This window comes from Lissotriton vulgaris, chromosome 1_1 (assembly GCF_964263255.1).
Source record: "Lissotriton vulgaris chromosome 1_1, aLisVul1.2, whole genome shotgun sequence".
Lineage (NCBI taxonomy): Eukaryota > Metazoa > Chordata > Amphibia > Caudata > Salamandridae > Lissotriton > Lissotriton vulgaris.
The window spans coordinates 1,461,742,234-1,461,754,567 of NC_141685.1; the positions used below are offsets into that span (position 1 = coordinate 1,461,742,234).

General features: G+C 41.8%; 1 protein-coding gene across 2 annotated transcripts in view; it reads right to left on the reverse strand.

The window, feature by feature from the left end:
- The window catches only part of BRD1 (bromodomain containing 1), a 536,782-nt gene that overhangs the window by 121,948 nt on the left and 402,500 nt on the right, over positions 1–12,334 (reverse strand). For both annotated transcript variants that reach the window (XM_086967297.1, XM_086967299.1), the window contains exon 10: positions 12,165–12,286. In XM_086967297.1, coding sequence (XP_086823423.1) covers positions 12,165–12,286 — 122 coding nt within the window. The remainder of the gene's footprint in view (positions 1–12,164; positions 12,287–12,334) is intronic.

Genomic DNA, 12,334 nt, shown 5'->3' on the forward strand with positions numbered 1-12,334 from the left:
ATTGTCCGATTCGTCGCCTTGCAGTAGTTTAGATGGGAGCAATGTTTGAACCCTGCTTGGAGACGTTAAATCCGGTGTAATTGGATCCTTTGTACTCTTTTTGGGTGGAATCAAGTTGGATTGCTTCCATAGCGTCGACGGTATCGTCGTGGATGACGTCGTCGACTGAATTTCGATTGAAGAGCTCGTCGACGGTATCTTCGTCAACGGTTCCGTCGTCGACGGTGCGTTCGTCGACGAGGTTTTCGTCGTCGACGGTGCGATCGTCGACGAGGTTTTCGACGTCGATGGTGCGCTCATCGACGGGGTCTTCGCCGTCAACGGTGTGCGCGTCGACGATGTTTTCGTCGTCGATGCGCTTGACGACTGTGTCTTCTTCAACGACGACACACTCGTCGTCGAGGGGGTCTTCGTCGGCGGAATAGGCGTCGACGGTTTTGGTTTTGTCGTTGACGCTGTTGTCGTCGTCGACGGAATCTTAGGCAACGCCGAGTGCTTCTTTATGAGAATAATCGACGACACAGGCTTACCCGCCGTCGACGATGGAGTAGTCGTCGTCGACGATGAATATGCTGACGACGCCGTCGTCGTCGTCGATGTAGAAATATAGACTGTAGAGATGGATTTCCTCATCGCTGAGGGAAGCGTCGACGGATTTGTTGTCGACGACTGCGCAGGGTTCCTGAAGGCAGGCGCCTTTTTAACAGACGTGGTAGATTTTGCCTCTGAGGGAGTCTTTTTAGGAGGAACGTCTGAAGGGCTAGGGGAAGTAACCCTTGGCCTCTTTAAGGATATTTTTGAGGAAACTGAAGCCATCTCACCTTCCTCTGAAGACTCCAGGTCGTCTCTGGTTTTCAGTCTGTTCAACCAGAGGAGCAGCCTTCCTTCTCTTTCTATAAGTGTTTTAGTAGAGAATGTTCAACAAATTCGACATTCTTTGGGAGAATGATCAGGATAAAGACAGTACAGGCAAGTTTCATGCTTGTCATCGACGTGTAGTCTTTTCTTACCACAGGATGAGCAAGCCCTGAAGAGACCTTTCTTCTGTTGATCAGCCATAGTTGAGTTTTGAAGAAAATATCCAATTTTCTGTGAGAAAAAGAGATAAACTATGAAACCTGAGGAAAACTCAGGTGGAGACTCCCTAGCACAACGTGCGGTAGAAAATCTGAGAGACTGAGGCTCCTGACAGGAAGGTTCTAGAGGGAGGTGGTAGCCACCATCCTTCACTGGTATGCACATTTATTTACTTACTTATTGTTACTTGTTGATGGTTCTTAGTCGCATGATATATATATCATCTCAGACTGCTTATGCTGTTCCATCAGAAATGTGCATAATGTATTGCTTACTACTCTGATTCAGGCATGTGAATCTATGAAAGACACCCATAATACTGGATAAGAAATGCGTTACTTACCTGTAACTGCAGTTATCCAGAATTGGTGTCTTTCATAGATTCACATGCACCCTCCCGCCTCCCCTGGAAGGTCTCACCTCTCTCTCTCTAACAAGTATTACGCCTACCTAGCTTGGTGCGTACGAAAATCTGAGAGACTGAGGCTCCTGACAGGAAGGTTCTAGAGGGAGGTGGTAGCTGATTGGCTACCTTCTGGAATTTGGTCCTTTTTACAAAAGGACATAGATAGGCTACTAAAGCAAGGCCCTTAGGCCTACTTTTCTCTATGTATGTCTATAGGACATTACTTTTATATGTACCGGGGACTCCCGTCTCGACGACGGGGAATGATTCAGGCATGTGAATCTATGAAAGACACCCATAATACTGGATAATCATAGTCCTGAGCTGGACCTCTGTCTTGGTAGGAGTAGTCAGGAAGACCATATTCGTGAAATTTCATGACAGATTTTTTAGATAAGTATGCCGAATCAACACAGGCTCAAAGGATTTGGACAGGAAGCAGCATTACTTCTTGAACTATCTCCATAAATCTCTGCTTCCTTTCTTCAGGAATGTAACCAGTGAAGCATTGCAAATATTCCTCATAGTCCCAATAGAGCGGTTTTGCTAGCTGCTTTAAAGACTGTAGCATAAGTACTTGAAACCTTCCTACTGGCAACCCTAATTAACTTACTGTTCCAGTAAGGAGGAACTGATGTCTCAGATGTGAATGTGTTCTTCTTCCTGACTGCAAATACATTACAAAAGATGGCTTTGGTTTCAGATGAAGGTATTTGAGATACTGATCTGGTGTCTTGTATTCATTAAGAATCCATTGAATAGCAGCTTTTGCGGATGCCGGAATTGGTCACCTTTCCTCTGGAAGCCTCACTAACCCTGCAAACCAGGGACGTAAAAGTCTAGGTACGGCCTGCAGTAGGAGTGTCTCCATATTCAAACCGTGAGCCCCTAAATAGCACATCTTGGAAGGTGGCTTTGTCAGAGCATGTGAATTTACAGCACTAAATGCTACAAACACTTACTTACAGGATAACATTTTCCTTATAGCTTTTGTCTCAGAATTTCAAGTTTCACCCTAAAAGCAAAGTGTTCTTACGGTGTTGCTGTACAGCAGACTTCAAGAGAAAATCTGACAGTGGTTTTAAATTTGACATTCAGATTCTGGTTATGTTCTCTATGGGTAATGAGATATCTGGGCGATGTTTGGTGAAGTCTAAGTATATGATATAGACTTACCAGTATCTGAGCCCGACGCATCATCAGTAAGTGGTGTGGAAAACCTCTTCAGTCAGACACTTTCCTAAATAATCTTGGAAGAAAATGCTTCCAGTGGTTTTGTATCAACTGAAGACAATAAGAGACAGCTAGTTGTCTTATCTATTGGCAATTCTGGAACAATCTAATTGAGTCAATCAGTGTGCATACGGATCCCACATGCCACATGCTATACAACGGCGGACATTAACCCCAGCGATGTCGGCTTAATCAGAAACCCTGTCTCTATTAATGAGGTCTTGGAGGCAATGAAGGTGCTCCCCGGTGGCAAGGAAATAGACAAAGATTATTAACTAATTGAATTTTATAAAAACTTTTATAACTGTTTTGGCTCGGATACTCAGGAAAGAAACTGACACTATATCTGCTGGAGTAAAGGTACCAACACTGTGGGACTGTATTGTGATATTTAAACAGGACAGAAGCTTGCATCACTCAATTTCTTTGACAATTCAAATGCCAAGATATATTCACAGATGCTAGCTATTATTCTTCTACAGTCCTTGCCAGTATCGTTACACAACAAAAACATTGCATTGTGCCGGGCCAAGATACAATATTGCATAATTGCGTAATTTCGACATGACATTACATGAGGTTGTCAAAATCGTTTTGTTGAGGAGAAGGTATCTGACAGGATCTCCTGGCTTTAGCTCAAGGTAATCATGAAATGCATTGGATGGTGGTCATTTATTAGACAGACAACCGGTAGTATGTGTAAATACTTGTGCAAGGAATTTAAGATCAGCTATGGTTTCGGAACCTCTACAAATCTGCAGAAGTACATAAATCCATGTCATTTGTTATTTATTTGGAATCTTCTCAAAACTTAATTATGGAGAAAGCTGTCAAACTTCAAATTAAAGAGGTCTAGAAATAAATTGTCAGGGAAAGATGTTGTGTATTATATGACATCAATTAAACATTCTGTACCGCCTGAGCATGAGGCTGAAATATTTGGCAGAGTATCAGGCTATTATTTAAATGCCACCAAAACTCATATTGTAACACATTATGATCCTTTTATATTGGATCAGTGGCTAGTTCAGGAAGCTATATAGCTTAGTGTGAGGATTGCCAGTGATGTTGGGTTGACGGTAAAAAAGAAATATGAAACGCTCCTAAATGACTGCATTATAATAATGCGTCATTAGTACTGTCTACTTATCAGTCTAGTCACTGCAATATTGTTAAACTGACTATTCGCCAAAGGGCTCTCCTTTTATGCCAATTTCTTTTTTTTTTCTTTATAGAAAACTAGAATCAAAAATTGGTCATTTTATTTGGGGTGTAAGAGATCAAGGAAGACCATCAATTCTTTCAATTTATCTCTTTCTCTGGGTGGATAAGAAACATTTTTTGTGTGCAGGAAAAAAGAATGTTGACTATAGTTCTTGGAAGAAACACACCCACTATTTTTCACACCTGTTAGGAAACCACACCTCTGGTTGTTTACTTAAATGTAATGATCAAAACCATTACAAGATAGTGAATTTCAAGACAATACAAACTGCTTTTACAATTTGGAAAACATAGTCTAGAACATGGGTACTCACAAACTTTCTCTCGGGGGCCAAATTTACACTGTGGTTTGTGTCCGAGGGCCGAACTAGTGGGGGCGGGGTCAGTGGGGGAGGGGGCGGGACTAGAGCAACAAAAATAAACTGACCATGAGGTTGATCACTGGTCCCTGCACCGGACACCTTCGTCCACTGAGCCACCAGACCTGGCAAACACACATCTCTCTCTCTCGCTCTTTCTCTCTCTGTCTCCCTCCCTCCCTTCCTCTCCCTCCCTTGCCCTCCCTCACTCTTATTCTGTCCCCCTCTCTCTGTCTCCCTCCCTCTGTCTCCCTCCCTGTCTCCCTTTCCCTCTCTCACTCCCTCACTCTCTCACTCCCTTTCCCTCCCTTCCTTTCCCTCCCTTTCCCTCTCTCACTCCCTCACTCTGTTTTCCTTTCCCTCTCTCCCTCACTCTGTCTTCCTTTCCCTCTCTCACTCCCTTTCCCTCCTTTTCTTTCCCTCCCTTTCCCTACCTTACTCCCTCACGCTGTTTCCCTTTCCCTCTGTCACTCCCTCACCCTGTCACTCCCTTTCCCTCCCTTCCTTTCCCTCCTCCCTTTCCGTCTTTCACTCCCTCACTCTGTCTCTCTTTCCCTACCTCACTCCCTCACTGTCTTTTTCCCTCCCTTACTCCCTCACTCTGTCACTCCCTTTCCCTCCCTCACTCTGTCTCCCTTCCCCTCCCTCCCTCCCTTTCCCTCCTTCCCTTTCCCTCTCTCACCCGGTCTCCCTTTCCCTCCCTCACTTTGTCTCCCTTTCTTTCCCTCTCCCTCCCTTTCCCTCCCTCTCCCTCTGTCATCTCACCCTGCCTCTGTGTCAGCCCGGGCTGAGACAGCTTCGGAGCACACACACACACAGCCGCACCGAGCGCGTTAACAGGTCTTTAAAAGACCATTAGCATGTTAATGAGGCTGTGTTGTTCGCGCCCCTGCAGCTCTACTCTAACTATGGTAGGAATCGCCCGGCCAGCCCCCACAGAGCAGCAGAGTCTCCGAGTCACGCTGCTGCAACTTGGGTTTGCAGACACTCTTTAAAAAAAAAAAATTAAAACACTCGTACAATGTGTGCAAGGTCCGCGGGGCGCCAGGGAAGGCATGCCGAGCCGCTCGCGGCCCGCGGGGGTCCTACTATGAGTACCCATGCTCTTGAATGTGACTTGTATCACAATTATCTCAATATACCAATTTATGAGTGAAGCCTTTGCTTCGTAATATTTTTAATTTACAGTTTTGTATCACTTAGATTTGTAATGAATCAGCAGAATTGGCTGCTTATATAAGGAAAGAGTCATTACAATATATAGCGAAACGCAGATTAAATATGATCCCTGCAGAAGAGTTTTTCTTTTATTAAGTGTTTTCAAAATAGAGATTTCTCGGGCAGTATAGATCGTGGGAAAATTAACTTGGCTAAAAATCTACTGAGGAAAATTCTAAGGGAAGGTCCTGATAGTGCAGCTATTGCGTGTCAACTATTAGATGACGGTTTAAAACATTTGATTACTAGGCTGACCCGGGCTATGGGTCAAGCGATTTCAAATGCGTTATTGCTTTACTCTAACATGGGTAGTAATTTATTAGGAGCAGTAAATTTGAATTACACAATTTTAAAGTAAGTAATAGATTATATTATACCCTATCAAATTTGTCCTAAAGGAAACTACAGAATAATTCTAAACGTCCCATATTAGGTCTGAAAGTGTGGGGGGTTTTCATTATGTATTCTAGCTGCAATACCCTGAGAGGATTCTGGGATGCAGTGATCGAGATGCTAAGTATTATAAGGTATTTATGGAGATATTGGAGACTAGGGTTGCTAAAATCATAAAAAATATTATTATTCTTTCACAACTGCTTTTATTGAAAGTTTAGGCATAGTATAGGTACAGTTCTCCACAATCAGGAAGACACTGTCAACAGCAAACACATAGCAGGATGAATATATGGCCTAAACTTTTGAATCACCCCCCTCCCAATCCCCCATACCCCGCTAACCACCCCGAAAAAACAAACCCCCCCCCCGCTACCCACCCTTTATCCCACCCTAACCCAGTGCACGTGTTCACGTTCCGCCAAAATATACAGGTAGAGCATAGTAGGCATCAGATACCGTCCTAGGTCCCAAGGTCCCCATCAGGAGGTTTGTACATCATCCAAATCAACTGGGGGTTCCAGGGTCAACCCCCTGTAATCCGCCCACCGCTTCCAGATCTTGTAATGCTTCCGGGGGCATCCCCTGGCCTCAAACACAGGCAATTCAAGCCCCATAAGAAAGTCCAAGCCTGCTTTCCAGGCGCTAAGTGGGGGAGCACGGTCGCTCTTCCAGGCTCTCGCCAGATCTCGTTTAGCCACAACCAGACCCAGCAACAGGAGGTGACGCTTGTAAATGTTTCCACCTACATTCTCTAGGACATGAAGGAGACCCAGCCTGGGCGTACGAGGAAGGTCCCACCCCAGTACCTCCGACAAACAATTCCACACCCCATTCCAGAATCGGGTTAGACCCACACAAGACCACACCGTATGCAGCAGCGTTCCTCTTTCAGTCCCACAGCGCAAGCATTCCGGGGTAGCAATGAGGCCCGCCCTCCACAGTCTCTCCCTAGTGTAGTAGGCCCTATGTAGGTATTTAAACTGTATGAACCTGAGTCGCACAGCAATGGCAGCCCCACGGGGGGACTCAAGGGCCTCCCTCCAGTCATCCTCATCCAACAGGCCAATATCTGTCTCCCAGGAGGCCTTCAACGACAGGAGAGAAGAGGAGCAGTGAGTAACCAGCGTTTGGTATATTTTGGAGACTTTCTTATCCCCCAGGTCCCCCATGAAGAGCTTGGCTTCCACAGGGCTAAATTCGGGAAGCTGGTCCAGCCCCACCAGACTCGGTGTAAGTGCATGGCGGAATTGTAGATATTTGAAAAATTGGGTCTTGGACATGTTGAATTCGGAGCTGAGGTCCTGAAAGGATTTGAGGGTAGTCCCTGCGAGGACATGGCCAAGTGAGGAAATCCCGATGGCGTATAAAAAATATTATTATTCTTGATCAAAGGAGTAATTGAATTGGAAGAATGCTATAATCTTCCGGTAACTATGGTGGCAATTGATGCTGCCAAAGCATTTGATCAAGTACACTGGCCTTATTTATGGGCATCCTTTGAAAAGTTTGGTTTCCCTAAGAATTTTATTACGTCTCTCCAGGTAATCTATAGAGCGCCTACAGCTGCAGTGTTAGTCAATGGGCAACTAACTGATTCGTTTAAGATTATGCGAGAGACCAGGCAGGGGTATTCGATATCTCCGCTGCTCTTTAATATTTATATTGAACCGTTTGCAGCATCTATCAGACAAGACCCTACTATATTCCCGTTTAAATACCACAACTTTGAGGCTAAATTAGCATTATATGCAGATTACTTAATTTTGTATACAAAAAATCCTGTATATTCTATCCCCAAGCTCCTTGCTAGAGCAGAGACTTATGGATATGTCTCAGGTTATAGTGTGAATAGGGATAAAATAGAATTAATAGAGTGGAATCAACCATCTGTGACTTCGGGGGCCAAATCGCAGATGCGATATTTGGGTATACAAATTACTCAAAAATGAACAGATATGCCTATTATAAAACTGGAAGAAGACTAGTAATGAGGTTGGGAACTTATTGAATAAATGGGCTAATCTTCCGCTGAATATATATGGGTGGGTCAAAATGATCATTCTTCCAAAGAGAACCTTTATCTTTAATAACATACCCCTTCCATTCAAAAAGGATTAACTTTTTAAGATGCAGGTTAAGGTTTCTAGTTGTATTTGGGCATCAAAGGGTGCTCGTATTTCCTGGAAAAGGCTTAGAAGGAGGTTGGAGAAGGGCGGTTTGGCATTACCGGATTTATGGGTTTATTTACATGTTTTTCACTTCAAGAATTTCAGGATGCTGTTAAGGAAGCCTGACGATTCAGTATTGGGTTCAATTTATAGCACAATGCTGAGTGGACTTGGCTATGACCAAAGTCAATTTTTGTTAAAGTTTGGGGATCCTAAATTCTTTAAGAAGGTTCGACTTAAGATTTTATTGCAGGGAGTGAGTGAAAAATTGGGTTTTTATAAGGAATAAGATGGGAGTAAAATACTACTCTGATTATTCTCCGTTTTGGGGTTCACCAGGTACGCCAAAATGTCTGGATGATGTCCTCAGCCTGCCATTGAAAAAGGCAGGCTTTCTCTGTTGGGGAGATTTGAAATCATGTGGGGGCTTGATGACATGGGAATCATTGTAATTATGTACTCAAGGAGAATTAACCCGATTTAAATACGATCAGCTTTCAGCCTGGTGAGCCAGACAGCAGTGGCTGGAACATCAGGATTCAGGCTATGAAGACGGAAAAAATCAATAAGGAGGTTGCCTGGTGGTATTGTATGCTTATTCAAGCAGAGGATAATCTTGCTAATGATATTCAACAGTTATGGCAAAATGACTTAGAAAATATTGATTTGCACAATGCTTGGCAAGCCTTCTTTACATTGCTTGGGGAAATAGTTAAACCAGCATATTTTACGCGTAATCACCTGTTCACCCTTTATCGAGTTTATTGGACCCCTGCAAAGGTAACAACATTTTTGGGAACTCAACATGTATGTTCAAGATGCAAGGATCCTCTAGCGAACGACTATCATATGTTTTTAACCTGCCCAGCGTTAGCCAAATTTTGGGTTGATATTGTTGAATTTTTGAAGGACATCACAGGAATTTGGCTAGAAATTACCCCGTTGCTTATTTTTTATGGTTTATGTCAAGATAATGTATTGACATTTGATAAGAGGGCCACAAGATTAATTTGTTATGTTATTTTATTGGGAAGACGAGAAATATGTAAAGCCTGGAAATCACCTGTCCCACCCCTTTTCTCTGAGTGTAAACAAAATATTATACGGACCAGCCAATCAGATATTGCATGTGATCCTAGAAGTCAGGATAAGGTTTGGGCCTTGTTGGTTGACTGGTGTCAGAGAGTGGGGTCCAATGATTAAGTCAATTGTAGTTGTTGGTCCTGTTCCCTCTCATTCGTGAGATATGAGGATAGGAATGGAAGCAGCTATTTCTTGTCTGGAAAGACTCTATTTCCACCCGGCCCTCAGTTTCGGAAATTGAGTATCGCCTACAAGTTAATTGACAGGATGAGGACCTTTTAAAAAAAAGAAAAAAGAGATGCTAAGTATTATTAGACATCGGGAGATGGACTGACAACTTGAGAAATAATGATGGGTACTGATGAGAACTTTGTGTCTAATTGCAACTATTACTGCTTGTAACTAATCAATTCTTTCACTCCATATTGCAAAACAGTGGGTTAGTTGAGACACACCTCTAGGAGAACAAAAGCGGATGATATTCTGGAAAAAAATTTAGACAGAGGCTGCAGTTTATCATGCGAAAGGAAAAAAGGTGAACCAATATTTAAGGTATATATGGTGCAAAATGTATGAATTGGCTTCAATGCAATCCTGGAAAAACAAACTGTTTAACTTGTGCCTATAGGAGATCTAATATTTTGAGGCACATTGCACCATCAGGCTAATGCTACATATTTTTATCTTTTTGAATCAAATTATATTATTTTACTTTAGGATTAAAATTATTTTTGTATTTTATTTTATATATATTCAAACAAGACACATGATGATTTATTTGTAATTTTATAGTTTCTGATCACAAAAAAGCAATTGTAAGGTCAAATACTCAGATTATCAGTGCCCAGCTCTCTACCAGTGGACAGCTAGGTAGAAATGACCATGTGTACTGAGATGTACAGACCTTTCCCCAATCCTTGGTAGGTTTCAAAATGTAGGTGCATGATCAATAGAGATCCCATAATTGTAACCAGTCTTAGGATTCCTTTACGACACAGTACAACAGTAAAATGGCGGCACCGACAAACTTTCAATGTAAAAAACCCAAACTGTGTCCTAAACGGTTATTGAAAAAGCGCAAACATTTGCTTTGACAGTCTGCAGTGAAACTACAAGAATTGTAGCTCAAACATGGATGTTGTACTACTATAACCAATTGACAGTTTTTCTATAGATTTTTTAAGGTAATGCAGTTTCAATTGAAGCACAGTTCCCATAGTTAGAGCCTTAGATAACGCAACTATTTATCAAGGTTTTTACATATATATATATACATATATATATATACGGGATATAAACCCAAGCACTTAATAAGGTGAACAAGATACAGAGAGATGAACTGCTTAAAATTAAAAGCAAGGAATCAGAAGGGGGTGCTTTTAGACTTATCACACCCTTCTCTAACAATGCAGGGGACCTTAGAATAATTTTGCGAAAAAATTGGAATATCCTTTTAACAGATAGCATCATCAAAGCTGATTTACCATCTAACCCCTTGATTACTTTTAGCAAAGCTAGAGCTCTGAAGGATCACCTAGTGCATAGTCATCATGAGGGATATTCCGTCAAACCTTCTTTAGAACCAATAAATGGCTTCTTTCCATGCGGACGCTGTAAAGCGTGTAAACTCAGCAAGCGATCCCTGACTTACAAAGTTCCAGGCCTAGTCACACCCAAAAGAATACAGAAATTTCTGACCTGCACCACGCCATATGCCATCTACTGTTTGACCTGCCCGTGCGGGAAGAGATATATTGGGAGAACGACTCATCCGGTCAAAATTTGTATATTGGAGCATATGCGAGCTATTAAGAATGTAGATTAATCATATCCCGTAGCAAGACACTTCGATAAGGCTCATGGGCGCAACAGGGACCTGTTGTCATACATGTGCCTGGATAGTGTTCCTATGAGCGTGAGAGGGGGTGATCGATTACAAAGGCTTAGGCGCCTTGAGTCTAGGTACATAATAGACCTGCAAAGCAAGATGCCTAATGGCCTGAATATGCATGAAGAGTTGGCTGTACATTTGGGATAGTGATTTCAGTTAAGAGTTAAATGTTCTGAGCTACTGAACATATAGTTTCCTCTGGTGCTTTGGGATCTTCTACTGTGATGAAGTATATCCGAGAATGAATTGAATGTCATGGATAATGGATTATAGAAACAAATGCCATTTAATTTGTGGAATGTAATTACGTGACTTGATGAATTAGTCAATGGATGATTTGTATATATATAAAATATTAATAAGTCTCAACGGACGCAATAAGATATTTCAATATGTGGAGTCTAGTTTCGGGCAGCTTAAGCCCATTGAGGGCGAGATTACAAGACATTAGAACGTTGTGGAACAATTGATTATGGGTTATGCCCATTCAGGGCAATAATGAAATATATCGGAATAGGATTCAAATTGTGTAAAATACTGATGTATATGCATGACACGATGGTTTAACCGAGTTCAATTGCATTATATAACGCTGGTCAAATGCACGTTACAATATGGCGGCGCTTTAACGTTAAGGTGCTAGTCCTATGTTATTGTCCATGAACGTGTACTCTGAAATGTTGAAATAAGTGCAATGGCCACCACGCCAACTGTTATACAATTGACGAAGGCTATACGCCGAAACGCGTCTTGTTGATGTGCTGAAGGTTTCCGAATAAATATCTTTGAGAAGCCACCCCTGCGAGTGCTGCAATCTATTACAGGCTATACCTGTAGGATATTTGGAGATATATATATTTATATATTACATACACATATATTACATACATATATATGTATTATATACATATATATTATATACACATATATATCATAATTTCAGTTTTAAAAAAATGTCTAATGTGAAGAGGATCAATTATGATGTTCAATAATATTTACAGTATTTGCTGGAAGCAAAATGTATAGTTTTTTTACTACATATATCAGCCACCCACAACATAGAAAAGCTACAAAACCTCAGATTATAGCTGAAATAAATGTTATATTACCATCTGCAAATTTCGCTGCTTTTGTGTAATTTCCATTTTCAATACAGGACATCAATTCACTTCTTTCTTCTATAGTGTGTCTTCTCAAACCATATGAGTTACCCCTTTCACACTTTTGTAGGCTGAAACAAGAGAAGCAGCTATGTTATGTACCAAGAAGATTGCCCAAT